This window comes from Hyla sarda, chromosome 2 (assembly GCF_029499605.1).
Source record: "Hyla sarda isolate aHylSar1 chromosome 2, aHylSar1.hap1, whole genome shotgun sequence".
NCBI lineage: Eukaryota > Metazoa > Chordata > Amphibia > Anura > Hylidae > Hyla > Hyla sarda.
This window is the reverse complement of record NC_079190.1, coordinates 220,075,352-220,101,443: the sequence shown is the minus strand read 5'-3', so window position 1 is coordinate 220,101,443 and position 26,092 is coordinate 220,075,352. Positions and strand designations below refer to the sequence as shown.

The following is a 26,092-nucleotide window of genomic DNA, read 5'->3' as shown; positions in this document are numbered from 1 at the left end:
AGGAGCATCACATGCTTGAAACAATCTTATTTGTACACACAAAGGGAATAAACATGTGTATAGCAAAACATGTGTTACTGCAATCCTTTTCTGTGAGAAATACTTAATTTTCTAGGAAAAATTTCAGGGGTGCCAACATTTATGGCCATGACTGTATATATATATATATATATATATATATATATATATATATGTAAATAACATTTATGGCCATGACTGTATCTACCAGGATTAAAATGTTCTAAGCAAAACAGTAATATGAAGTACTCATGGGACTTTGACTAATGGAATAGCATAGCTCCTTTATCACAGGTTATCACAGGCAATAGGCAGCTTTGTTTTCATTTTGGTGGAAGAGTCGCTGTATTCCTGTGATCCTCACACTGTATATTCAGTGAATTAAAACAGTGAGAAAATGTGCTTATTTCAGATAATGTAATTCACAAAAATACTTCGGCTCATTCAGGATATTAAATTGGGACAGTAAGACAAATAAAACCCGAGAACCTTCACAGTGAATGGAAAATGAGATGATGAGATGCCATCTACGCATTGAGAGCCATTTCTGGAGTGTTGAAAGATTAAAGGGGTACTCCCGTGGAAAACTTTTTTTTTTTTTTTTTAAATCAACTGGTACCAGAAAGTTAAACAGATTTGTAAATTACTTCTATTAAAAAATCCTAATCCTTCCAGTACTTTTAGGGGCTATATTCTACAGAAGAAATGCTTTTCTTTTTGGATTTCTCTAACATCATGACCACTGTGCTCTCTGCTGACCTCTGCTGTCCATTTTTGGAACTGTCCAGAACAGGAGAAAATCCCCATAGCAAACATATGCTGCTCTGGACAGTTCCTAAAATGGACAGCAGAGGTCAGCAGAGAGCACTGTGGTCGTGACATCAGAGAAATCCAAAAAGAAAAACATTTCCTCTGTAGTATGCAGCCCCTAAAATGTACTGGAAGGATTAAGATTTTTTAATAGAAGTAATTTACAAATCTGTTTAACTTTCTGGCACCAGTTGCTTAAAAAAAAAAAAGTTTTCCACATCAGTACCCATTAGAAGAGTCTCCCCACTCAGGTGCAGCCTGCCTAAGCCATGAAGTTAGGACCCCCTAATTGTGCTAGATTAAGAAATATATATATATATATATATATATATATATATATATATATGCTTCTATAAAGTATACATTCAGCAGCATGTAACGTTAGTAAGTTATATCATGAAGAGAAGATGATCCAGCTCTTCCAGTGTAAAGTTCATCTCTATTGCGGTAACAAGCGATACATCACACAAGTGTCAGCACACCAACAAGATAAACAGACGCACTTTATATACATACAAACTTCTCATCAGTGATGCCCATGAATGCCTATGAATGCACGGCATATGCTGCTCTTCCATTATTGACTATAAACCATGTCATTGCCTACTTATGTTTCCCAGGTTGTTTGTCTAGATTTGATATAGTTACCATTCATTATAAAGATATTCACATGCAATGTTATCTAAAATGTATTGTTTTTATATATTCCAAACGTTTTATATGATATATCTATTATATCTTTCCATTTTCCATGCTGTACTCTGGATTGAAGTGAAGTCTGGCTCCTCCCATCCCTTCAGTATTAAAGGACATCTGCAGCGTTATAAACACTTATCCCCTATCCTCAAGATAGGGTATAAGTGTTTGATCGCGGGGGGTCCGAACGCTGGGGCCCCCGGTGATCTCCTGTACGGGGCCGCGGTTCTCCCATGCAGGGGGCGTGCAAGCCACAGCATCACGTTGCGGCCGGCACGCCTCCTCCATACATCTCTATGGGAGAGGCGGGGAGGCAGCATTCATGCCTCCCCGCATCCCCCATGAGCGCTTATGGCGGCGCCCCGTTAGGAAGATCGGGGGGGGGGGGGGGGGTCCCAGCGATCAGACCCCCCGCGATCAAACACTTAAGTGAGCATGTGAGAAGGGTAAGGCATCACTCATGTAAAGTGTGCATGCGCTTGAAACGCGTCTGTTAAACTTTTAGTGTGCTTACACTTGTGTGATGTGTCACTTTTTCCCACAATAAAGCTGAACTTTGCTTCGGAACTGGTGGATCATCTTTGCTTCATTGTTTATGCCGTTGCTTTGCATCTGGCTCACTGCACAACCATTGGGAAGGAGGTGAGCTCGGCTTGGTTGCATTGTACACAGAACATTAGCTGATAAAGCTTTTGCAATTGATGCCAAGAACATTAAAGAGGTCACCTGGTTCAAAAAATACATTTTCATACACTGTATTAGATTCATACAAAGGGGTCCCCTCAACATAATTCTCATCTCCCAACCAAACTGGAGAGCAGTTCCAAGAAGCATCTCTTGTTTTGGAGGACCTGTTCTGTCCTGCATTATATAGATACCCCACTGACTATACAATTATTAATTTCCTCTGTAGAGGCGCTGCAGGGCAACACTGTCGGCTTTCCAAGCTTTTTATAGCTGATCAGTGTGATAAACCGCAGCAGTAAGTGATCCACATGTGAGGTCACCTGTTAAATCTGTTTAATAAGCTAGACCTGTAGAACTTGCGCCCTCTAGGCCCAGCTATGAGCTTTTGGAAATGATAACAAAGAGCTATACATTTATTCATGCGGGAAACATCACAGGAGGGTGTGACAAAACATGTGCAACTGGAATGCAAATATTAAAATAAAAAGGAAAGCTTTAGAATGGCAGTGACTCTACGGGTTCTAGTTAATCTCAGCAGGAATGTGACACCTCTCACATTTCAACCTCACGTAGCCTTGTAATTCTCCGGAGCTGTTATGTCATAATTACTACAAAAGAGAAACTGACAGGTTGAAACAATGTCTGAGCCATGGCCGTATAAAAGAGGATTCTGGAATAACAAAGACGAGCAATTACCAGGACCGTGTGCTAGCACAGTATATGGGCTCACCTGATCCTGCTCCAATACTGACAATACCTTCAGTGTTACCCTTTCAGCTGAGCAAATATATCTTTATTACTGTCTAAGAATGTCACTTAACTAGATGTTCAAATATTTTCAAAATGCCCAGTTACAGACTTTACATGGAGGTAATTTTGGAGCAGATTAGTAAAGTTGACTTAAGAAGGAGTTTATATACCTTATCTGTGCTTACTATTTACACCTAGGGACCTATTCAGAGGCATAACTTAAAGTTCTTTGACCCCAATGCTAAATCAATAACAGGACCACCTACCATGTGTCATTTATAATACTGAAATCTTCTTATATGGCAGAGGAGCCTATGGGCTCCCTCAGGCACCGGGGCTTGAGTGAAAGCCATAATTCTAGCACCAGTTGGCATGTATACATGTAGTTCTATGTCTAATAATTGGCTAGGGCTCACTTCACACTGCATTAGGGACTGTGTAGTAGCTATACGTCAGCAGATTATACCGCAGAATACTGCAAAGAGTCCACTACTTTAATGGACACCCCCTGAATACAAACACCTTAGCGTATAATTAAGAGATAAGACTTAAGAGGTGTATAGTTAAGATGTAAGTAAGTTTGCTTCCAGTAGCATCAACATATAGGCCCTCATTTACTATTGCAAACTCGACATGTTTTGTTGGGTTGTGCGCCAGAAATTTGCGGCAGAATTTGCGCCAGAATTGAAAAAAAAACAGACTAACTCTCCATTTTACTAAGAAAACCTGAAAATGGGACATGACCGTCATGAAAAGGGGGCATGGTCACAGAAAAGGGGCGTGTTCTCCACATTTTCACAAAAACCCAACATATTTTCTAAGGTTTCCACATAAAATATGGTGGATTTCAGCTGAGGAAAACCCGACAGATCAGAGCATGTGTAAAAAAAGCAAAATGTAGGGAAAGTGGAAAATGTAGGGAAACCTTAGTAAATACTGTGGAAAATAAATTATAGGGAATTAAAACCCACAAAGAAACCTACACTCCACTCTTAGTAAATCAGGGCCATAGTGTAGTATCCTACCATTCTTGTCATGTTCTACAAAAAAAACTCAAAAAACTGCAGCACTGAAATTTGGATCTCTAATACCTTCACACTGTATGATCGATGTATTGTGGTTTTAGATCAGAACTTCCACATTGGAGTGAAATTGGAGCATATGACCAGTCACTACTGATAACAAGCAAGACAAAATCTGTACATTCCTGCATTTCGCTTACATAATAGAAACCATATGTTAGCAGGATATAGGAAGCTGTAAAGATAGATGTACATAAGACTATGCTATATATTCTGTCATGTAGCATTCGTGCCCAATGTGATCTAAGATGACTAATGGGCTTTCACCAGCGCACAGCTCAGTCCATTCATATGTTACCTGCTTGGAGATGAAGGAACTTGAGAAGGTGATTGCCGACCAGAAGAATATCCCACAGCTCAGGATCACTTTTCTGTTGAAGCGGTCTCCTAAGTAACCAAATATGGGAGCTGCCACCATGAAGCTACAGATGAAAACTGAAAAAGAAATTAGAGTTAGTGATGGATGAACACAACTCTTACTGACTATATAACCATAGTTACTGAGGGAGTCAACAAAAAACACTGAAAACACCAATTCATGTCATGTTCAGGGTCCCTAGTGTGTCAATTGCTTGTTTTTACTACTAGCTAGGTTAGAAGAGTAATATTCGTTAGAAACAGAAACATTTGAAAGGGATGTACGTACCGGGGAGATTTAGCAAACCTTGTGAATAACAACAGTGGAGTAGTGGGAACCCACTGGTCGATAGAATGGGGGCCCCCAGTTATTCACAAGACTATAGCTAGGAGGGCTTAGAATGATCCGACAATCAGGCATATGTCCTGTTGCTCCATTTAAAGAGGCACTGTCATTATGAAAAACCTTTTATATTTTGTAGTACTACTGATAAGATGACTTATCTTATCTGGACAGGTTTTGATACATTTCCTCCTATATGTATGAAAAGAAAGCTAACTCACAAATATTGGAAAATTCAATGTTATGAGCTTGAAATATGTGGCTAAAGGCTAAAGGCATGTCAAATGCTCTCCAACAGTAAGTTAGTTTGTGTTACTGTAACATTGTGGTCTTATTGAGGAAAACATGCATGCCCAGCAAAAGTAATGGCCCTGATCATTACGATGATGCTACTGTCTAGACTAAATGATACTCTTCTGCCATGTGCACCTTATTACAGAATAGGGAAAACAGGTGGTTAAGCGTAAAATTACATATGAGGAGGTGTCGGGACATGGAAGATAAAAGTAAATTCTAGGTTACTCCAACTTGGCAAATGCATGGTATTAGACAGAGGCATATTTAGAACACAAAAAGTGCCACAGAAATGACATAGATGTATGTCACACCTTGCTGACTGTAAAAAAATTGTCTGTGTGTGTTTCATCAACCTCTGGACATTGTAGAAGTTGTTACAGCTCTAGTTACATCATTGGTATTAATGTTTCCCATGACTTTACATCTATTTGGGAAAATACGCCTATGGAATAAACAAGTTGCATTTTGTCCCCTGACCATTACTTTTCTAAATGATCTCATTTGTGTAGATTCTTTAAAGGGTACTCCATTGGAAAAAAAAATTTAAATTAGCTGGTGCCAAAAAGTTAAAGGGGTACTCTGCCCCTAGACATATTTTCTCGGCAGCAGCACGCCACTGTCCTTACTGCACAGAGCAAACTTGCTCTGTGTGTAATGATGGGCGATACAGGGGCCAGAGCATTGTGATGTCACAGCTCCGCCCCTCATGATGTCATGGCACACCCCCTTAATGAAAGTCTATGGGAGGGGGCGTGACGTCCCATCCCATAGACTTGCATTAAGGGGGCGGGCCGTGAAGTCATAAGGGGCGGATCCGTGACGTCACTATGCAACGGCCCCTGTATCGCCGGTCATTACGCACAGAGCAAGTCTGTGCAGTAATGTAAGAGGGGTGCTGCAGCTGAGATCCCGGGGGTCCCCAGCGGCGGGACTCCCGCGATCAGACATCTTATCCCCTATCCTTTGGATAGGGGATAAGATGTCTAGGGGCGGAGTACCTCTTTAAACAGATTTGTAAATTACTTCTGTTAAAAAATCTTAATCCTTCTAGTGTTTATCAGCTGCTGTATGATCCACAGGAAGTTCTTTTCTTTTTGAATTTCCTTTCTGTCTGACCACAGTGCTCCCTGCTGACACCATTTTAGGAACTGTCCAGAGTACAAGCAAATCCCCATAGAAAACCTATCCTGCTCTGGACAGTTCCCAAAGTGGACAGAGGTGTCAGCAGAGAGCACTGTGGTCAGGCAGAAAGGAAATTCAAAAAGAAAAGAACTTCCTGTGGATAATAACAGCAGCTGATAAGTAATGGAAGGATTAAGATATTTTTTATAGAAGTAATTTACAAATCTTTAACTTTCTGGCACCAGTTGATTTAAAAAAAATGTTTTCCAGTGGAGTACCCCTTTAACAAGCTCTCTGCATCGTGCTCTAGCTATACTTGCTGCATAAATTATAGCAATTTTGGCATACTTAAAACCCATAAAGCAAGTAAAACTGCTTTTTTGAATATGCTATAAGTGCTAACAGATTCCCTGTAGGTAATAAAGGCTTTGTGTTGTTCGGTAAACAATAGATTTCTGATTTCTGCTGACATAGACAAAATATAGTGGAGAGAGAAAACTTGGCTTATGGAACAGCCTTTGTGACTAAGTACTTCAGGGCTAGCGAGAAAGAAATCTGCTCCAAAAGGCAAAAAGTACGAGTTTCTTTGTTTTGACAGCCCACACTCAAGGACTCATGATGACAACATATTTTACTGTCTACAGAAATGAATTTCCCCAGGACAAGTGTTAATATAACTTAGTCGCACATATGTACTGGAGGAGTGAATGCAAATAAAAATAGTAAAGGATTATGAAAATATTTTTTTGTCTTCTTTTACAAATAAAACACAACATACTCTTGTAACATAACGTAATAACGTAGAACCTGTCATACAAATCGGGCTCACACAGAAAAGTTCTTATTTGTGACGCTTTTTACAAAGAAAAAAAATAAATAAAAATAATAATAATAATAATAATATATATATATATATATATATATATATATATATATATATATATATATATCCAAAAAAGAAGAAGGTCCGGCACTTCAGGTGAAGGATTAAAACCAGCTTTCCTTTATTCAAACCTTGACACAGTTCACATACAGAACAACATCTGACGCGTTTCGCCCACGTTGGGGCTTAATCGTAGCTACGATTAAGCCCCAGCATGGGCGAAACGCGTCAGATGTTGTTCTGTATGTGAACTGTGTCAAGGTTTGAATAAAGGAAAGCTGGTTTTAATCCTTCACCTGAAGTGCCGGACCTTCTTCTTTTTTGCAATTGGATTGTGGGCCAAGGGCGGAACCGGCCGGTCTGTGGCACAGGTGAGCCATTTGGACATTCAGTGTGAAGCGGACTCCACAACTTGCATTATATATATATATATATATATATATATATATATATATTGCCTTTTGCACATCTACACACTAATGTATGCATATCTGAAAACATGGTGGTGCTGCAGATTTCCCCCCTGTTTTTCTGTATTGTATGTACTGCCATACAGGGTCTGTGCATATGGCACTACTTAGTGTAAAGTGTACGACTACATCCAATACTCAAGAAGTTGAATCCCATATGAAAACATTTAGATGATTCCTTCCTGAATGTGGACAACCTTGATCACTAATAAAAGTCTAGTGTTACTCTTAAATGAAGCTCTGTCTAAACATTCAGTCAGAATGACATGATTTTACAACTTCTCGAGTTCTCCCTATAAAAAAATTGGGATTTGGCCAGCCCGATTCCATCTTCGCTATCGAGTCTCTCTCAATGAAAGTCTGGCGGGATGTTCTTAAGAGAAGTTCAATTACTGCACTGCTCCAAGATAATCACGAGACAGCTATCTAATCTTGTAACCAAAGTCTGGAACACTTTACACAAAGCCCAACACCTGCTGGGAAGGATTTCCATGAAGCCCCAGAGGTCAAAGGCAAATTGAGACTTCTTCCAAGGCAAACAGCCAGATAGATTAATGTATATTTCAACTGCTCGCATGCCACAAATACGTTCAGCACTCATGGGCAAGTGATAGATTTGTTAGCTATTCTCAGCAATGCAGTAAAGATTAACAGTGCTTCTGTCTGGAATAGGAACAGACACAAACATGAGATGTTGATGACCACGTTTAACAATACAAGTTAGTAAGATGTATTTCATACAAATACTTAAATCACCTGAAATGTCATTGTTAACCTGGGATTATGTCCCTTAATTTTGCAAAGATCTGAATTGATCATAGTGTGATAGCCTGGGGGGAGTAGGGTATATGGGAGTGTAGCTGTGCAGTGACTAAAGGGTGCTTGTTAACCCTTGCTATTCGTGATGCCAGGGTGAGGGCCCCTCAATAACGCTTGTCCTACTGCCACCCTTCCCAAGAGCGATAGGGAGGTAGAGAATAATGAAATGTCCACAACCGGAGAGTTTGCTGAAACAGTTGTAACTTTTACTGAAGATTTTATGCAAGCTTCATAACTGGAACAGTCTCTATACATGCAAGCTTTCTTTGGAGATTGACAAAGGTTGGGACTTTAGCAATTTAGAGTCTTTAGGATAATATGCACTGTTCCACTGGATTTAGGGGATTTAGTTGCGGTCCAGTAGTCACGCTAGCTTTAGCGGGGATTAGTTTAGAACTCACGATTTAGTTCAGCTGAGGCCGGTAGGTTTTCAGGCCTAGCGTGTCTTTGCAAGTTGCGCAGATCCGTCCTGCTAGTCCGGCATCCACGAGAGCAGCAACCCAAGAGAGCGATAATTGGCTACAGCTCCCTTATATGGGCAGGGGCTGGACTAGAGCTAATTGGTCCAATACTTGTGTCAATCACCATTACAAAGGATTATGGGTAACATGTGACCCAAGAACCTCCAAAGGTCCTCTAACATACCATAGAGGATTTAACATAGTCACATGACCGAAGGTCCTGCAACGCTAAACAAGGTAAGTATACTATACATTATCCTAAATACACACATTATTAAATATACACATATATAAACTCTATAGAATTAAAGTAGAAAAGAGGCGACTAGGGGCTGTCCCACCTGGGGACCCTACCTGAGCGTAGTCACTCTGACCTAGGGGACTACCACACTAGGTACGGTATGCAATACGGTACCGGGAGACCACAATATTGACCACACAAAGGGATTGTTCAACAGGATGTCAATGCTTCCTTTATAACATGAATCTGTCTATTATGAGAAGGCTAGTTAATGGTACACATTTTTAACTAGTCATATTGGCTACCGTAATATTATCATCTATGGAAAGTGGTTGCTTCAGGTCAATTGTTAAAAGAATATGATCAGGGTCAAGTAGAATTTCTAGAGGAATTGCTGAGGAAATCCTGTTCTAAACAGATATGTAGCAGAATTACAAAGAGCAATGGCATAACGCCACACAGAATCCTCATGAAGAATTGACAAATTGAAGTTAAATTGCACATGGTCACAGATTTATCATTGAAATCAATATGGTTCGGATTCCATGCTGATTTTAAGACAGAATACGGGTGTAAATCCGTATAGAATCTGCCTCAAGTTACCCTAAGAAATCCCAAAAAATCAAATCAAGTAATATTCCAGCAAGCAAATCCACCCATACAGAGATCAATGTTTTAGACCCTCTAAAATGCATTCCAGCCTTATTTTAACAGAAGGGAATTGTCCCTAGCCTACTGAAAATCTGCTTTTGTATGGAAGTACTTTCTGTACAGTACACAGCGACATGAGCTATTTTTAAGGCACAGCTCAAGAATAGGTGGTCAGAGCACGCCGGCTACAGCATAGATGACAATATTAACATAGTACAGTAGTCCCTCAAGTTACAATATTAATTGGGTCCAGGACGGCCATTGTATGTTGAAACCATTGTACGTTGAGACCATAACTCTATGGAAACCTGGTAATTGGTTCTGAAGCCCGCAAAATGTCATCAAAAATAGAAAAAAAAAGTGAGGATTAAAGAAAAAAAAAAAGTAGATAACTAATAAAGATAAAGCAAGAAGTCCTTACATATAAAAGTAAGAAAGATCTGCTGGGAGCTGTAATCACTGTCTATGTCAGTGTTTCCCATCCAGGGTGCCTCCAGCTGTTGCAAAACTGCAACTCCCAGCATGCCTGGACAGCCAAAGGCTGTCCAGGCATGCTGGGAGTTGTAGTTTTGCAACAGGTGGAGGCACCCTGGTTGGGAAAGACTAGTCTATATAGAGGACAGGAGCCTGTACAGTACATGCAAAATGTAGCCACCCTTACCTGGTGTCCAAAGGAGCAGGTAACCCTGGTACAGGTAGAGTACAGAACTGGTAATACCTCTCTGTACTGTAGGAGGCGCTACCAGACATTCAGTGCATGCACTTCAGTAGTACAGGTGTAAATGTCTATCCTGATTGGTCAGTTCTTCCGGCCATTGACACGTTTCACAGATCTGGACTTGTCCGTAGCATTGCATGTTTAGTCTGGTTTCAAGTTACAATGGTCAAGAAAACACCATTGTATGTTGAAACTATTGTATGTTGAGGCCATTGTAAGTTGAGGGATCACTGTATTCAAGGTAAACCACTTCTTAAATTATCAAACTATAAAACAGGGCATCACAACCAGTGTGCTTCCCGCTGTTGCAAAACTACAATTCCCAGCATGCCCAGACAGCCAAAGGCAGTTGTAGTTTTGCAACAGCTGGAGACACACTGGTTAGGAAACATTGCTATGAGGGATGTTTTCTAGTAAATTTTACATAGTGGTCTTGTTGTTTTCTAAATATTTCAGTCTGAAAACATAAACATTCCACAATACAAACAGTCGTAACATTATATAAATATAACAAATAGCGGCCTAATAGTTCTAAGGCCCTGGGAATGTCACCAATCTCTCTAATAAACCCTATTACTATCCTGTGAGTACAAGCTCCTGGTAGTCAGCGACTCCTAACAAAGTGTAGTAAATGGACAGGGGCAACACATCTGTGACCGCAATGCCAAGAAAGCTAACACAGCATGGGATATATAAAAACATGTACTATTTTCCATAGGTCAATTGTATAAAACTGCAATATTTCCTATATTACATTTAAGGTCACTGGCGCACATTCTGATCAAATTGTAGAAGACCACCTGCCCCAACAAGACACTTTCTGTAGAATCCAAGTAAAAAAATATGGGGACACTAATACCAGCTGAGTGGCATAAAGCCTGGCAGCTAGCATGTGACATTTATAATATAGCTGACTTCATTCATATAGTCAATATTCACTTTATCCAACATCCTGCAGATTAGAAGTAGAGATGAGCGAACTTTCAGTAAATTCGATTCGTCACAAACTTCTCGGCTCGGCAGTTGATGACTTATCCTGCGTAAATTAGTTCAGCTTTCAGGTGCTCCCATGGGCTGGAAAAGATGGATACAGTCCTAGGACTCTTTCCTAGGACTGTATCCATCTTTTCCAGCCCACCGGAGCACCTGAAAGCTGAACTAATTTATGCAGGATAAGTCATCAACTGCCGAGCCGATGAGTTCGTGACGAATCGAATTTACTGTAAGTTCGCTCATCTCTAATTAGAAGAGTTCCATTTTCATTGCATAATATCACATATGTCATGGCACTTATGGAATTGATGACAAGGACAATTATTCTGCCGCTAAATGCCAGGTTTAGCTGCTGAATCAGAGCTTGGGTGTGTCTTAGGATACATATCAGCCAACAAAATATTGCTTGTGAACTTTGTGAACTCATCCCTCCCTCAGACACACATATTCCCCAGACACACTGAGGATATCCTGAAAGGATGCACTGGCCAGCTTAGTCAGCAACGTATAATGGCTGCAACGGGGATTGCTGGGAGGACATGCAACAATTCCCTGCACAAGAGAATAGAGGACGCATTTAATCCTGAGGGATTTAACAAGAAAGTAAAATCGTATGTACGATAAAAGTCATTTGTCTCAAAGGACAAACATAAAACAAACATAATGCAGTAACATATGACAATTCCCACTAATCTTTTGAGGTTCTTATTCCATTTTGATAGATTACACCACCAAGGCCTCCAGATCAGTGAGAACCATGATCAAGCTGATCGGATAATCTCATGTGAAGCAGGAAGCTGTCACACCCTCATGTTCTGCTGATGGTCACTAACTACTAGAATGCTGCAGATAAATGATAGTAATGGGATGTCACACCCATTGTAAGCACTAACTGCATAGAAAGTACTACTGCATAACTATAATAGTATAGCGACTGATACAGATAAGAATGGCCTTACCCATAGACACCCATTGGAAACTGAAATTTGGTACATTTAAATGGCTGACAGCACAGAGCATCAATAATAAAGATTCAGTATGACACGCTTATTGTAGCTATAATACTAATAATAATGCTATATATATAGTGCACACAGATTCTGCAGCACTGTATACTGTCTACTAAAACGGGTCTCTTTTCTCACAGTAAATCATAATCTAAACCCACCTATCAGTATGTTTTAGAGTGTGGGAGGCAACCTGAGTACCAAAAGGAAACCCACACAAACACAGGAAGAAAATATAAACTACCTGCAGATGTTGTCCATGGTGGGATTTGAACCTAGGACCCCAGACCTAAAAGGTAACAGTGCCAACGACTGAGCTACCATGCTGCCCGATGGTACAAAATGGTAAAAATGGTTAAAGGGATATTCCAGGCAAAAACTTTTTTTTATATATCAACTGGCTCCGGAAAGTTAAACAGATTTGTAAATTACTTCTATTAAAAAATCTTAATCCTTCCAATAGTTATTAGCTTCTGAAGTTTTCTGTCTAACTGCTCATTGATGATGTCACGTCCCGGGAGCTGTGCATGATGGGAAAATATCCCCACAGGAACTGCACAGCTCCCGGGACGTGAGTCATCAGAGAGCAGTTAGACAGAAAACAACAACTCAACTTCAGAAGCTAATAACTATTGGAAGGATTAAGATTTTTTAATCAAAGTAATTTACAAATCTGTTTAACTTTCCAGAGCCAGCTGATATATAAAAATAGTTTTGGCTTGGAATACCCCTTTAAAAAAAAAAAAAATAGATGACGCTCTAGATGACGCTCAGAGGTGAAGTTTTAGAGACTGTGCTTAGCTACAGGATACATGCCTCCTCCCTACCCCATCCTTCCCTGCTTTGGCTGATTGATTTGTCAGTACTGGAAGACAAGCCATGTAAACGTCAATCAATCAAGGCAGGGAAGGGTGGAGGAGTGAGGAGGCATGCATGCTGCAGCACACAAAACCTCTTTGTAACTTCAGTTCTGAGTGTCATCTAAAGCTTACTGATTCCCTTAAACGTATCAGCACCATATTAACAACTATTGGCACAACCTTTTAAAGTGAAAGGTTGTGGAAATCCTTTATTGTTGCTTTGCAGTCATCTAGGTTGCCATAGGTGAGCCCCATTTTCCATTGATTAAAAGTAGCAGGCAAGCAACAATAAACACAGAACAATGTTGTGACAAGCTAGCCACGCTTTAACATTTCTTGACACTGTTTTCAGAATTGCAGATGTTTCTGCTCACAACAGAGACATGTCTGATCAATTGCAGGTCACAGCCTATCATTGATCTCCGAAAAAGGCTATTAGAGGAATTCTTTTAGAGGACTATAAATAAAGGATATATTGTAATAACACAGTTCAGAAGGCAGGACCTCCCTGCATTCAAAAGAACGAAAACCCCCAATAAAAAAAAACTACACATTCAACGTTAGAGACCTATAATAAAAGAGAAAAAAGGGAGGCATTTTTCCTCTGATAGCATTTGTCCAGTACATGTGAACCAGGTCATTTCAGGCTTCTTTGGCCGTTTTGTCCTTACACAGGTTAAATTACAGGTTGTACAAGTTTTGTTGTTATCATTTGAGATCAGTGAGTGCTGGTAGTGGTGCTGAAGCCGTTCACATCTCTGCTGTCCCAGGTGCTGATTTCTTCCACAGCTTCTAAGACTAGGAAAAGTTTCTAAATAATCATTTCTCATTTGTGACATTGCTTGCTTGGCTTACATAAAGACATTTTACTTCAATATTTGTGCAACATCCATCACTATATACTGCAGAAATAGGTGCATTCATAATTTTACTTATCAACCTGTTTTTGTATTGGTGTCCTCTTAGGCTGAGTGCACAGATATTCGGCAATCTGGCTCAGTGAACCCAGCCTAAAACTGGCTGCAACTGATACCACATCTGATGGCAAAGTGCATCAGTTTTCTAGGATCCGACCATCATTATTTGTGCCGGATAGGTGAATGCGACAAGAGGCAAACTATCCCATTTAAATAAATGGGATTAGTTTAACATTAGTTTCCCTGTGGAGCTTTTCTACTGCGCCAGAGGGGATTGCCGCTGGTTCGCCAGATATATGTGAAGGGAGCCTTATTATACCAATCTGTCTGGTAAGAAGTTTCTGCAATATCTCATACTCACATAATGTATAATGGCCCCTTTATAATAAGCCTAAGAAACTAAAGAGTCATTATTGGGTGTGATGGGAAGAAGAATGACAGCTTCAGGCTCTTATCTAAGTAGTCCTATTATAACTATAGAAACAGACTTATTCCAAAATGTCCTTATCCCTATATGAATATTGACCATGGAGAACAATTTCCTGGTAGAAATGTCCATCTTTAGTCCATATTAAAAGTCTCAATGACAACAACTAAAATATATAAAGTCCAGCTCACCTCCTTTACTTCGTGCACAGACCTGCACTCAGACTCTCCGTGTCCAATCAATGAATAAAGAAGAATAGACAATCCAGCACGGAAAAACTAGCAGCTTTATTGTTAATCCTCGAGTTAAAACAGAATACAATAACTTCAAATCCTCTGATTCATTTTGACGCGTTTCGCTCGAAACGCGTCAAGTTGAATCAGACGATTTGAAGTGATTGTATGCTGTTTTAAAGGGATTATCCAGGAAAAAAACTTTTTTATATATATCAACTGGCTCCAGAAAGTTAAACAGATTTGTAAATTACTTCTAGTAAAAAATCTTAATCCTTTCAGTACTTATGAGCTTCTGAAGTTAAGGTTGTTCTTTTCTGTCTAAGTGCTCTCTGATGACATGTGTCTCGGGAACCGCCCAGTTTTCGAAGAGGTTTGCTATGGGGATTTGCTTCTAAACTGGGCGGTTCCCGAGACACGTGTCATCAGAGAGCACTTGGACAGAAAAGAACAACCTTAACTTCAGAAGCTCATAAGTACTGAAAGGATTAAGATTTTTTAATAGAAGTAATTTACAAATCTGTTTAACTTTCTGGAGCCAGTTGATATAGATAAAAAAAAGTTTTTTCCTGGATAACCCCTTTAACTCGAGGATTTACAATAAAGCTGCTATTCTTCCAGTGCTGGATCATCTATTCTTCTTTATACAATGACAACAGCTACATATATCGCAATATAAAGAGCACAACATTCCTATACTGAATACTATGACCCTTCAATTACATTTTTTTTGTATACTTTCTTAAACTACTCTCAGTATCACCTACCCGAGTGCCATGTTCAACTTTTCTAGTTATGTGAACAAATGTAAATGTAGCTAAGAGACTATAAAGAAATATCAATTGTTGATGTAGCACAAATGTACAGCCATGGCCGTAAATGTTGGCACCCCTGAAATTTTTGGCACCCCTGGAATTTTTGAAGTATTTCTTACAGAAAAGGATTGCAGTAACACATGTTTTGCTATACACATGTTTATTCCCTTTGTGTGTATTGGAACTAGACCAAAAAAGGGAGGAAAAAAAGCAAATTGGACATAATGTCACACCAAACTCCAAAAATTGACTGGACAAAAGTATTGGCACCCTTTCAAAATTGTGGAAAAATAAGATTGTTTCAAGCATGTGATTCTCCTTTAAACTCACCTGGGGCAAATAACAGGTGTGGGCAATATAAAAATCCCACCTGAAAGCAGATAAAAAGGAGAGAAGTTCCCTTAGTCTTTGCATTGTGTGTCTGTGTGTGTCACACTAAGCATGGACAGCAGAAAGAGGAGATGAGAACTGCCTGAGGACTTGAGAACCAAAATTGGGGAAAAAGATCAACAATCTCAAGGTTACAAGTTACAAGTCCATCTCCAGAGATCTAGATTTGCCTTTGTCCACCGTGCGCAACATTATCAAGAAGTTTGCAACCCATGGCACTTTAGCTAATTTCCCTGGGCGTGGATGGAATAGAAAAATTGAAGAAAGGTGTCAATGAAGGATAGTCCGGATGGTGGATAAGCAGCCCCAAACAAGTTCCAAAGATATTTACGGCCATGACTGCATATTATTGACTTTAATAAAACTTGAAAAATGTACAGCATACACTTTAATACTATATATATTTATAAATGCATATCTTTAATCCTGTGGGCTGAAGCCATAGTGCTGAACAAGCTGTGTTCTGATATTCACTGCAGAGAAGCTCATATACACACAATTGTAAGGTATATTAAATGTGAAGGGGTTGACATGTCGCGTGCAAGTAACTGCTTTTATGGATGAATCATTTAGACAGTTTTTATTTAAAGCTGTAACCTTTCACATTTCTTTTTTCATTGCTACCGATCATATTGCCAAGAACTCCACAACTGGAAGGTGGAAGGCGCTCCTCGGGGAGTTTAATTGAGGTGTCAAGAAGACGTCTCAATGCAATGATCCAGGCAATGATCAGCTAAGGACAATGTAGTTGTTTTATCATACAATGTCGTTCTTACTGCTGCACCATATATATCAGCCTGCGCAGCCATAATGAACGTGTGGTGGAAAATGGAGGCTGAATACTGCCGTATGTGAATGAGTGGATGAGTGGCAGGAGACACACAAGAGGTTTCTATAATCTTGTAAACTATATCACATCTTGTCAGCTTCCATTAATATGCTATCCTATGGGCATTCTCTCTCTATTGACTTGTAAGCCTGAAAAAAAGCAACCCAAATACTGCTACACATCATGTAGAGAGCAAATAATGAAAAGTGAGAAATGCACAGAAGCGGGAGAATAGCAGCACAGCATAGGGGGATGGATAATTGTTTCTGACTGACTACAAGGTCACGATGACCCATCATGACCCCAGCCCCTACAATGTTTCCAGGAGGGCGTTTACATCCTGTGAAGGGTTAGATGTGAACAATGAATGGGGATACCATCGACAAGCTGCAGCGTGCAGCCCAAAGCATACTCTATGTACAATATACAAGGTTAATTCTAAAATCCATTTATTATTTTGTGACTTAACCGTGATATTTATTTTTTATAGAAAATCAGGCATTTCTAACACTGCGATTACTACAAATGGACGCAGGCTTTGAAATAGTGTGAATGATGTATGTCATGACTGTTCTGCAGAAATGCATGTTGACTGAGAGAAGGTAACATGTCAGCAGATGTTTTATATTGGCAGGGAATAAAACTGAATACATAAAGCCAATCTGACCAGGGCTCCCTGAGGTTCTTGGTATCTGGTTAAGATATATGTCTTTCAAATTTCATACATGTGATCATACTTGTACTGCTCATCCATCGAAAAAACCCATGTAGGCAGCTGGCAGTACTGAGATCATATTCTTTGGATATTTATGCATGCACTGTACTTTATAAGAACAAGGTGGACACTAGATTTACTAGACATATCAGTGTCTAGTCAATGACATTCAAATGAAGGCCAACAGGTATGCCAACAGAAATTGAGAAGACAAACTAAGCTACCAGGAATTCCAGCTGCATTTATACAAAAAGTAGAATTGGTACAGGATAAGTAATCTAACATTAATAACACTATATTTGGTGATGCATAGTATACTAAAATGAAACATTGTAAATACAGTGTTAGGGACGATCTCATCATCAGGTGCCATGACTGGAAATTTAAGGATAATGGAATGATCCCAGTCTCCTAAGTTCAAGAAAGCCTATACCACTGGGGCGTGTACAATAATGTATGACCTGTGAGGGTGATAACTAGAGACCCGATGGACCCTCACATAAAAACATTAGAAAAAGTAAGATAGCAAAGGAAAAATTTAGAAGAAAGAAACAAAGAGAGAGTAAAGGAAATAGTCAAAAGAGTTAATTTGCACAAGCAGGAAATGTCAGGGTGCAAACAGAGATAGAAAACCAGCGAAGAGATGAGCGCTAACAAAACCTCATAGTGAATTATCTCATAAGAGTCTGGTAAGTGTTGGAAGATTTAATAGCTGCCCAGTGGAACCAAGTTCTAAAACAATGGTCCAACTCAGTGGGAGTTGTCAGCTATGAGTTCATTTGTGTTAAGGGTAATTTCTGCATACCAGTCCTCCAAAATCAGAGGGTCGGTAGATTTTCACCTGTGGGGATACTTTTTATATGTAAAATGCTTCATATTGAACACACAGTACAATATTAGTTTTTATACAGCCTTTACTGTTAACACACAATAATACATCTCATTTTCCGCAATGCAGTTCACCAATTTTGTAAGGTCAAATGACCTTTGAAGGACTTCTATCTATTCATTATAAAGCCTAAAATAGTAAAAAGAAGTATCTTCACATGTTATGGGAAGTGAAACTCAATGTAAAATCTGTCATTGTGCTTTAGCCTGCTTTTAGCACTAACATATATTTCAACATATTTCTAGAAGTATAAAAAAAAACTGAAAGTGCAGTAAATGTATTACGCAATAAATGGAATTAAATCTAAAAAAGGAAAACATTGTGGTCCCCAAGGCTCAATATATCTGTAAGGCTGGGTTCACATATGTCCGGCGTGAACCCAGCCTAAATGGTCTGACGGTCTGGTGCGTCCATCCATCAGGCATCAAAACTAAGATGCCGAATAATTGTGAACTGTCCCATTCAAATGAATGGGATCAGCTCTACCATCAGTTTCCCTCTGGTGCATGCTGGAGAGAAACACTGCCAGACAACTCATATAGTGAGTTCCCTGAGATATGCCATAAATTCTGCAATGGGAATATTGTTTCAGTGGTCATCATTGTACAACAGTTGGAATCCTAGGTTTCAGTTGACAAGTATCTCATGTCTATGGCCAGATGTCTGCAATCCTAGTACCAATCATTTTCTCATATATGCCCTCTATGATTTACTATAGGCTTCTTTACTGCGGAGTCAACTCTTAAGATATCATAAATATTCATGTTAATTATTAGAATTATTATAACAATTCCGTTAGGTAGTTAAATGGTTGTGGGCTTGGCAATATACAGAAAGCAGTCTGCAAAATAGTGTTCATTTAGCTACTGGAAAGTCTCCAAGGACCTGACTGTGCACTCTTAGGCCTCCGCTCAATATTCTGCAAATCATGGATTCTCTGATAATCTTCATTACACTTAAAAGCTCTATGTGACTGATTCAATGAAAAAATAATTACACAAGTTATTTACACGAGAAGACATCTGCTTATAGAGCTCAGCCCCAGCCTACTGAAAGCCTACTTATGCCTTCACTTACAGATAGGATATATTATTCATAAAGCATACACATGCATTCACATCTAATGGTGGCCACAAGTGGCCTTCAAGGGCAATTGTTTTGAACTTCAATCCACTGATCTTCAATACATTTCTTATAAGTCTTTTGACATTAATGTTGTATCATATGCATAGATATCATAAAGGGCTCTGGTTTCAGTCAGGCTGCTTAGAGATATCGATTAAAGGAGGAAATGGAATAGATATGAGGCATGGCCTATTCACCCCAAAATTAAGCCATAATACACTAGGAGCACACTTTAAGAACAAACAATATATCATATTATACATTACAAATTAATGTAGGTTTCTGTTTTTATAGAGGGTAAAAAAAAACTGCTATGGAGTCAATATGTTGGAATTGTACTTGTCATTAGCAAATATATGTATATATTCTAATATACATTGGTTAAAAATGTGTATATTTTGTCCCTGCAGCTATTGTCTGTGTGTCTATGTGAGGAGTTCAAATACAGTACAATACAGGAATTTAGGTGCACTACTGTGGTAGATGTATACAGTGAAATTTGCTATCCCTCAATTCCTGTATTGTATTGTGCTAATTGTTACACATTCACACCGTCTATCTGGTGTAGGATTCTATTGTGGCACTTGTAGTCCACTGCAGGCATCCTCCATTGTATGCATTTTTATGCTGGGGATTGCCCCTAGCAACGGACTACAAGGGCAAGATCTGCTCCCCCAGTATAAATGCACAACCGCATTTGGGGTTTAGCACCTCCAGCCATTTGAGACCACTTTTTTGTGTTTGTTAAACTTTATACTTTGAGGTGTGTAAACTCCGTATGTAATGCGCCTTGAATATCTTCCAGGCAGCATTAAGGTAGCACCTGTGAGGCCATGCACCTATATCAGCCAACTTAGGTGGGGCTTGCAGTTTGCCTCCCTCCTCCCATTGTATGTTTGCTTAGCCATGCTGGAGGGTACCTGGGAGGACTCTATGAGTCGGCCTAATGCTGCCATAATTGCCCACTGGCCCCTGTTTTGCTTATCACGCACAGGTAGGTTAGCGCTAGGTCCCGTGCCATTTGAGAAACCTTGGCATTGGTGTGCAGGCTCTGGTATGTACTTCATATAACGATATACTGGCGAATGTCTCAATTTTAACATCAGTGTTGAGAGATGTCACTGTATACATCTACCACAGTAGTGCACCTAAATTCCTGTATTGTATTATTCTAATTGTTACACATCCACATTGTTTATCTGGTGTAGGATTCTATTGTTGCACTTGTAGTCCGCTGCAGGCATCCTCCATTGTATGCATTTTATGCTGCGGATCGCCCCTAGCAACGGACTACAAGGGCAGGATCTGCTCCCCCAGTATAAATGCAAACAGCATTTGGGGTTGAGCACCTCCAGCCATTTGAGACCGCGTTTTTTTGTGTTTGTTAGAGTTCAAATACAGGAAGTGTTGGTGGACAAGCAGGGGCTCTGTGCACTGAGGACAAGCAGGGGCTCTGTGCACTGAGAACAAGCAGGGTTCTGTACACTGAGGACAAGCAGGGCTCTGTACACTGAGGACAAGCAGGGCTCTGTACACTGAGGACAAGCAGGGCTCTGTACACTGAGGATAAGCAAGGCTCTGTATACTGAGGACAAGCAGGGTTCTGTATACTGAGGACAAGCAGGGCTCTGTGCACTGAGGACAAGCAGGGGCTCTGTTCACTGAGGACAAGCAGGGGCTCTGTGCACTGAGGACAAGCAGGGTTCTGTACACTGAGGACAAGCAGGGGCTCTGTGCACTGAGGACAAGCAGGGTTCTGTACACTGAGGACAAGCAGGGCTCTGTACACTGAGGACAAGCAGGACTGTACACTGAGGAAAAGCAGGGCTCTGTATACTGAGGACAAGCAGGGCTCTGTGCACTGAGGACAAGGAGGGGCTCTGTGCACTGAGGACCAGCAGGGGCTCTGTGCACTGAGGACCAGCAGGGGCTCTGTGCACTGAGGACAAGCAGGGCTCTGTGCACTGAGGACAAGCAGGGCTTTGTGTACTGAGGACAAGCAGGGTTCTGTACACTAAGGACAAGCAGGGCTCTGTGCACTGAGGCCAAGCAAGGCTCTGTGCACTGAGGACAAGCAGGGTTCTGTACAATGAGGACAAGCAGGGCTCTGTGCAGTGAGGATAAGCAGGGCTCTGTGCACTGGGGACAAGCAGGGGCTCTGTGCACTGAGGATAAGCAGGGCTCTGTATACTGAGGACAAGCAGGGCTCTGTATACCGAGGACAAGCAGGGCTCTGTGCACTGAGGACAAGTAGGGGCTCTGTGCACTGAGGACAAGCAGGGGCTCTGTGCACTGAGGACAAGCAGGGTTCTGTACACTGAGGACAAGCAGGGGCTCTGTGCACTGAGGACAATCAGGGTTCTGTACACTGAGGACAAGCAGGGCTCTGTATACTGAGGACAAGCAGGGCTCTGTATACTGAGGACAAGCACGGCTCTGTGCACTCAGGACAAGCAGGGGCTCTGTGCACTGAGGACCAGCAGGGGCTCTGTGCACTGAGGACAAGCAGGGCTCTGTGTACTGAGGACAAGCAGGGTTCTGTACACTGAGGACAAGCAGGGCTCTGTGCACTGAGGACAAGCAGGGCTCTGTACACTGAGGACAAGCGGGGGTCTGTACACTGAGGACAAGCAGGGCTCTGTACACTGAGGACAAGCAGGGCTCTGCATACTGAGGACAAGCAGGGCTCTGTGCACTGAGGACAAGCAGGGGCTCTGTGCACTGAGGACCAGCAGGGCTCTGTGGACTGAGGACAAGCAGGGCTTTGTGTACTGAGGAAAAGCAGGGTTCTGTACACTAAGGACAAGCAGGGCTCTGTGCACTGAGGACAAGCAAGGCTCTGTGCACTGAGGACAAGCAGGGTTCTGTACACTGAGGACAAGCAGGGCTCTGTGGACTGAGAACAAGCAAGGCTCTGTACACTAAGGACCAACAGGGCTCTGTACACTGAGGAAAAGCAGGGCTCTGTGTACTGAGGACAAGCGGGGCTTTATGCACTGAGGCTCTGTTACACGCTCTCAGCTCACAAATCAGGATGATTGAAAAGCCAGGAGTCTGCAGAGCCCTGCTTGTCCTGCCTTCACTTCCTGTATTTGGTCTCCTCACAGAGACACACATGCAAAAGCTGCAGCAACAACAATTTTTTTTCACCCAAAAATAAACACATTTTTTTAACCAATGTATATTACAAGCATGCATATAATGTTATTATATACATTAAATAAAAAGTTTTTGCAAACGACAGGTACACTTTAACAGTAATTACGACCTGAACAATGATAAGCCACAGTTTTTGTAGCAGAACTCTTTCCAGAAAAGACTTTCCATTATGACCGATTCTGCTTAAAAGAGAGCAATGTGTAAAGTATAGTTCAGGATTGACCATCAATATTAGATTGTCGGGGTGCCACGAGTTGGACACCATATAACCTAGCTGTTTTAGGGGCCATGCAAGCAATGCAGCCTCTTTTAAAAGGCAGTGTCATTTGAACAAACTTTGTATGGATCAATAGTAGATGAGATGAGAGGGAAAGTGCCTGCGAACATACACAGGCTACAGAGAGGCAGCACAGAAAACTTTATAAGTATGAGATCTCACCCCAGAGCTTTATACACAGTTTAGACTGCTCATGCTGTGACTGCTGCCGTTAAGGATATACATGGAAGTGCAGGATCTCCTTCCCTGTTTTTGTATGCAGTATATGGGAGACACCATAGACATTAGTGTTTGTACACCAGCTTTTGGAGAACTGAAAATTATGAATAAAAGCTGCAGAGAAGAAATCTGCTGAAAAAAATGTCATATACAAGTTACAGGATGGCTGCTTCTTATGTACACATACAGGGCAGCTTATCCTACTCCTGAAATGACTGGTACGCTTTAATGGTTACTTTGCAGTAGCCATATTATAGGTAACAGCAGCGCAATGTACTGCAGCATTCTCCTGTTCAAGTAACAACTTTGCAGTACCTTGCACCATTGCTAGGTGGCCGGCAGTTGGATCCCTGAGAATGTAATATTTTAATAAGGCTTCTAGACTCCTTTAAATATTTAACCTTTTGTCTTTATTAATTGTGATTATTCATTAATTGTTTTTATTGGCTGGGGCTACACCCATGTTAAACAATAATTCTTAGTGCTCACCTATTATTTTCTCTATTCTCCCCAAGTGAACAGGACTTCAATGTTATATAAAGTGTAAATACAGAATTGTAACCCACAATATAACAAAGTAACTGTTGCAAAAATCGGAAATTATTATTTACACATTAATTGCACTAGCCATACTGAACACCAGAGGTGACACATTATCACTATGTTTTGTCTTCAGTAACTCTGCTTTCTACACTGAATCTCCCAGGAGAGCCACTTAGCTAAGGGAAGGCAAAGTCACATATTTTAACACTGTTTAAGCTGAATTTCCCCATTCTAAGAATCCGGCTATGACGCAAAACAATCAGGCTGTGAAATAGTTAAAAATATTTTACAGTCATTCTAGAAGTGAATATTTATTCTTGGTGTGTACAGTATAATGCATTTCGCCAGCAGTCGAACCAGACAGATGTGTTATTTCTGCCATATGGAACTACAGCAGCGGCTCATTCAGGTCTCTTGTGTCTATAGAAGGTCCAGCCTGTTTAGTCTTTTCATTCTGTTTGGGCTAGTATCTCAAGCTGAAGGGAAAAAAGAAATGATTAACCCTATAGCTGCCCCAGTAATGACATGGTCCTGGGGGTCGCTACCAGAGGAATGATACCACCGTCTCTACCGCTTGATTGTAACCATCAGCACATTAGCATCTAAATAGCTCTCTTCCTACCTAATAGACATCGCAGCTCCTTCAGGTTACATTAAACTAGGAAATGTTAATGACATACCACAAATTAAAAACAGATAGGTATATATGGCAGCACTGGCACTTGGGTGAGTGCCAAATAGATTTATAGTGCCACAGCATAAAAAAGAGAATAGTGTAGTCTGATATACAATTTTTTTGTCATTAAACATTAAAAAATGTATATGAGTCAATGGGATCTGTCAGGATACATCACTACACTTATGAAACATAATCCATAATGCTAGTATGGACTAAGTATAAAAAATGTGCATAGCTTCACTTTTTTAGCTCAAAGATCGCAGAGTTAGGGTCCCTTAGACATGTTGACCTGTGTCTGCGGATCGGTGTTTGATTAAGGACCTTATACATACTCACTCATTGTGCAGGCAGGATGGATTGCGTGGGTACCCCTTTAATTTCCTCACTGTGAACATGGCAATGTGCAGCCCATAAAGGATGATTAGAAGACTTGAGATTTGTCATTCATCTGTAGATCACTGGCCTGTTCACATGGGCCAATTGTTGGGAACGAATGTTCATACGAACGTTCATTTGGCCAATAAGTGGCCCATGTAATAGTTCCTATATATATATATATATATATAATCAATTTTGATATATTAGAAAAAGGAATATAGTGAAAGGAAGATATGTTTAAAGCAAACACCAATACGTGATACACAAACAGTTTTTAGCTTACGACATATGCAGAGGTATGCACAGCATGTATAATATTTAACACTTGAGTGAAACACCTAGGGCATTGTGCAAGGAAATTCCCTGCCAACTGGAGTTATAGAGGCCAGGTTCACAGTCACTATGTGAGCCCTGGAATTCCCTGGATGATAAAGCTGCCACGGGACAAATCCCTAAAGAATGTGTTGCATAATGTTTTTATTATGGCTCTTCTATATAAAGTTAAATATTTCTCTGTAGTAAAAGAAAATAAACATTACCGAAGTTATGGTTTGATTGGCAAACAAGTAATAATGGTCCACCATCCACATCAACTAACTACACCACGTTCAGGGGATACAATGCCATACTAGCAGAAATGTATGCCAATGTATACCACAGCATTGGTTGAGTTCAATGGACAGACCGTAGTCAACTAATGACAAGAAATTATGCCTTATTTCAGGACTCAAATGAACGTCCACCTGCATAGATGCTGATGTATCTCCTGAATGTAGGCAATTAATTGAATATAGCATTGGCCAATAAAAGTATCACTCCTTTTGACTTTTTTGACAAATAGTAACATTGCTTAGATTTTTCTGGATAACAAGTATCAAACTATTTTTTGTTCTACATCACAGTGATCTGGTATAGATCCCTCATATGGCTCTCATAGAATTGTATGGGACCATACTGCACTGACATGTACTTCTGATTTCATATGGATGTGCAGAAAGTTGGTTTTATACAGAATCTCTGAGAAATAAAAATGTGGCTTGCACAATATGGCAGCACAGGGCATGTGGACTGTGTACTTATATGGACCAAAAGTATTTTGTGAGCCACTCTACAGAGTCCTTGCACACTGATGTATAGCTATAGCAAGGTAAAGTGATAGGAAGACTCTCTGCCAGACCCGCAGTATTATAAATGGCCAATAGTAGGATGGTGAGCTTTGGAGCTTTAGGTTA

At 40.4% G+C, this 26,092-nt stretch overlaps 1 protein-coding gene across 3 annotated transcripts in view; it reads right to left on the bottom strand.

Moving 5' to 3' along the window:
* Positions 1-26,092, bottom strand: part of SPNS2 (SPNS lysolipid transporter 2, sphingosine-1-phosphate) — a 143,539-nt gene that overhangs the window by 50,212 nt on the left and 67,235 nt on the right. For all 3 annotated transcript variants that reach the window (XR_008888654.1, XM_056556410.1, XM_056556411.1), the window contains exon 3: positions 4,342-4,478. Coding sequence is in view for 2 of the 3 variants with exons in the window: in XM_056556410.1 (XP_056412385.1) it covers positions 4,342-4,478 (137 nt within the window). In the remaining variant the exon portion in view is untranslated. The remainder of the gene's footprint in view (positions 1-4,341; positions 4,479-26,092) is intronic.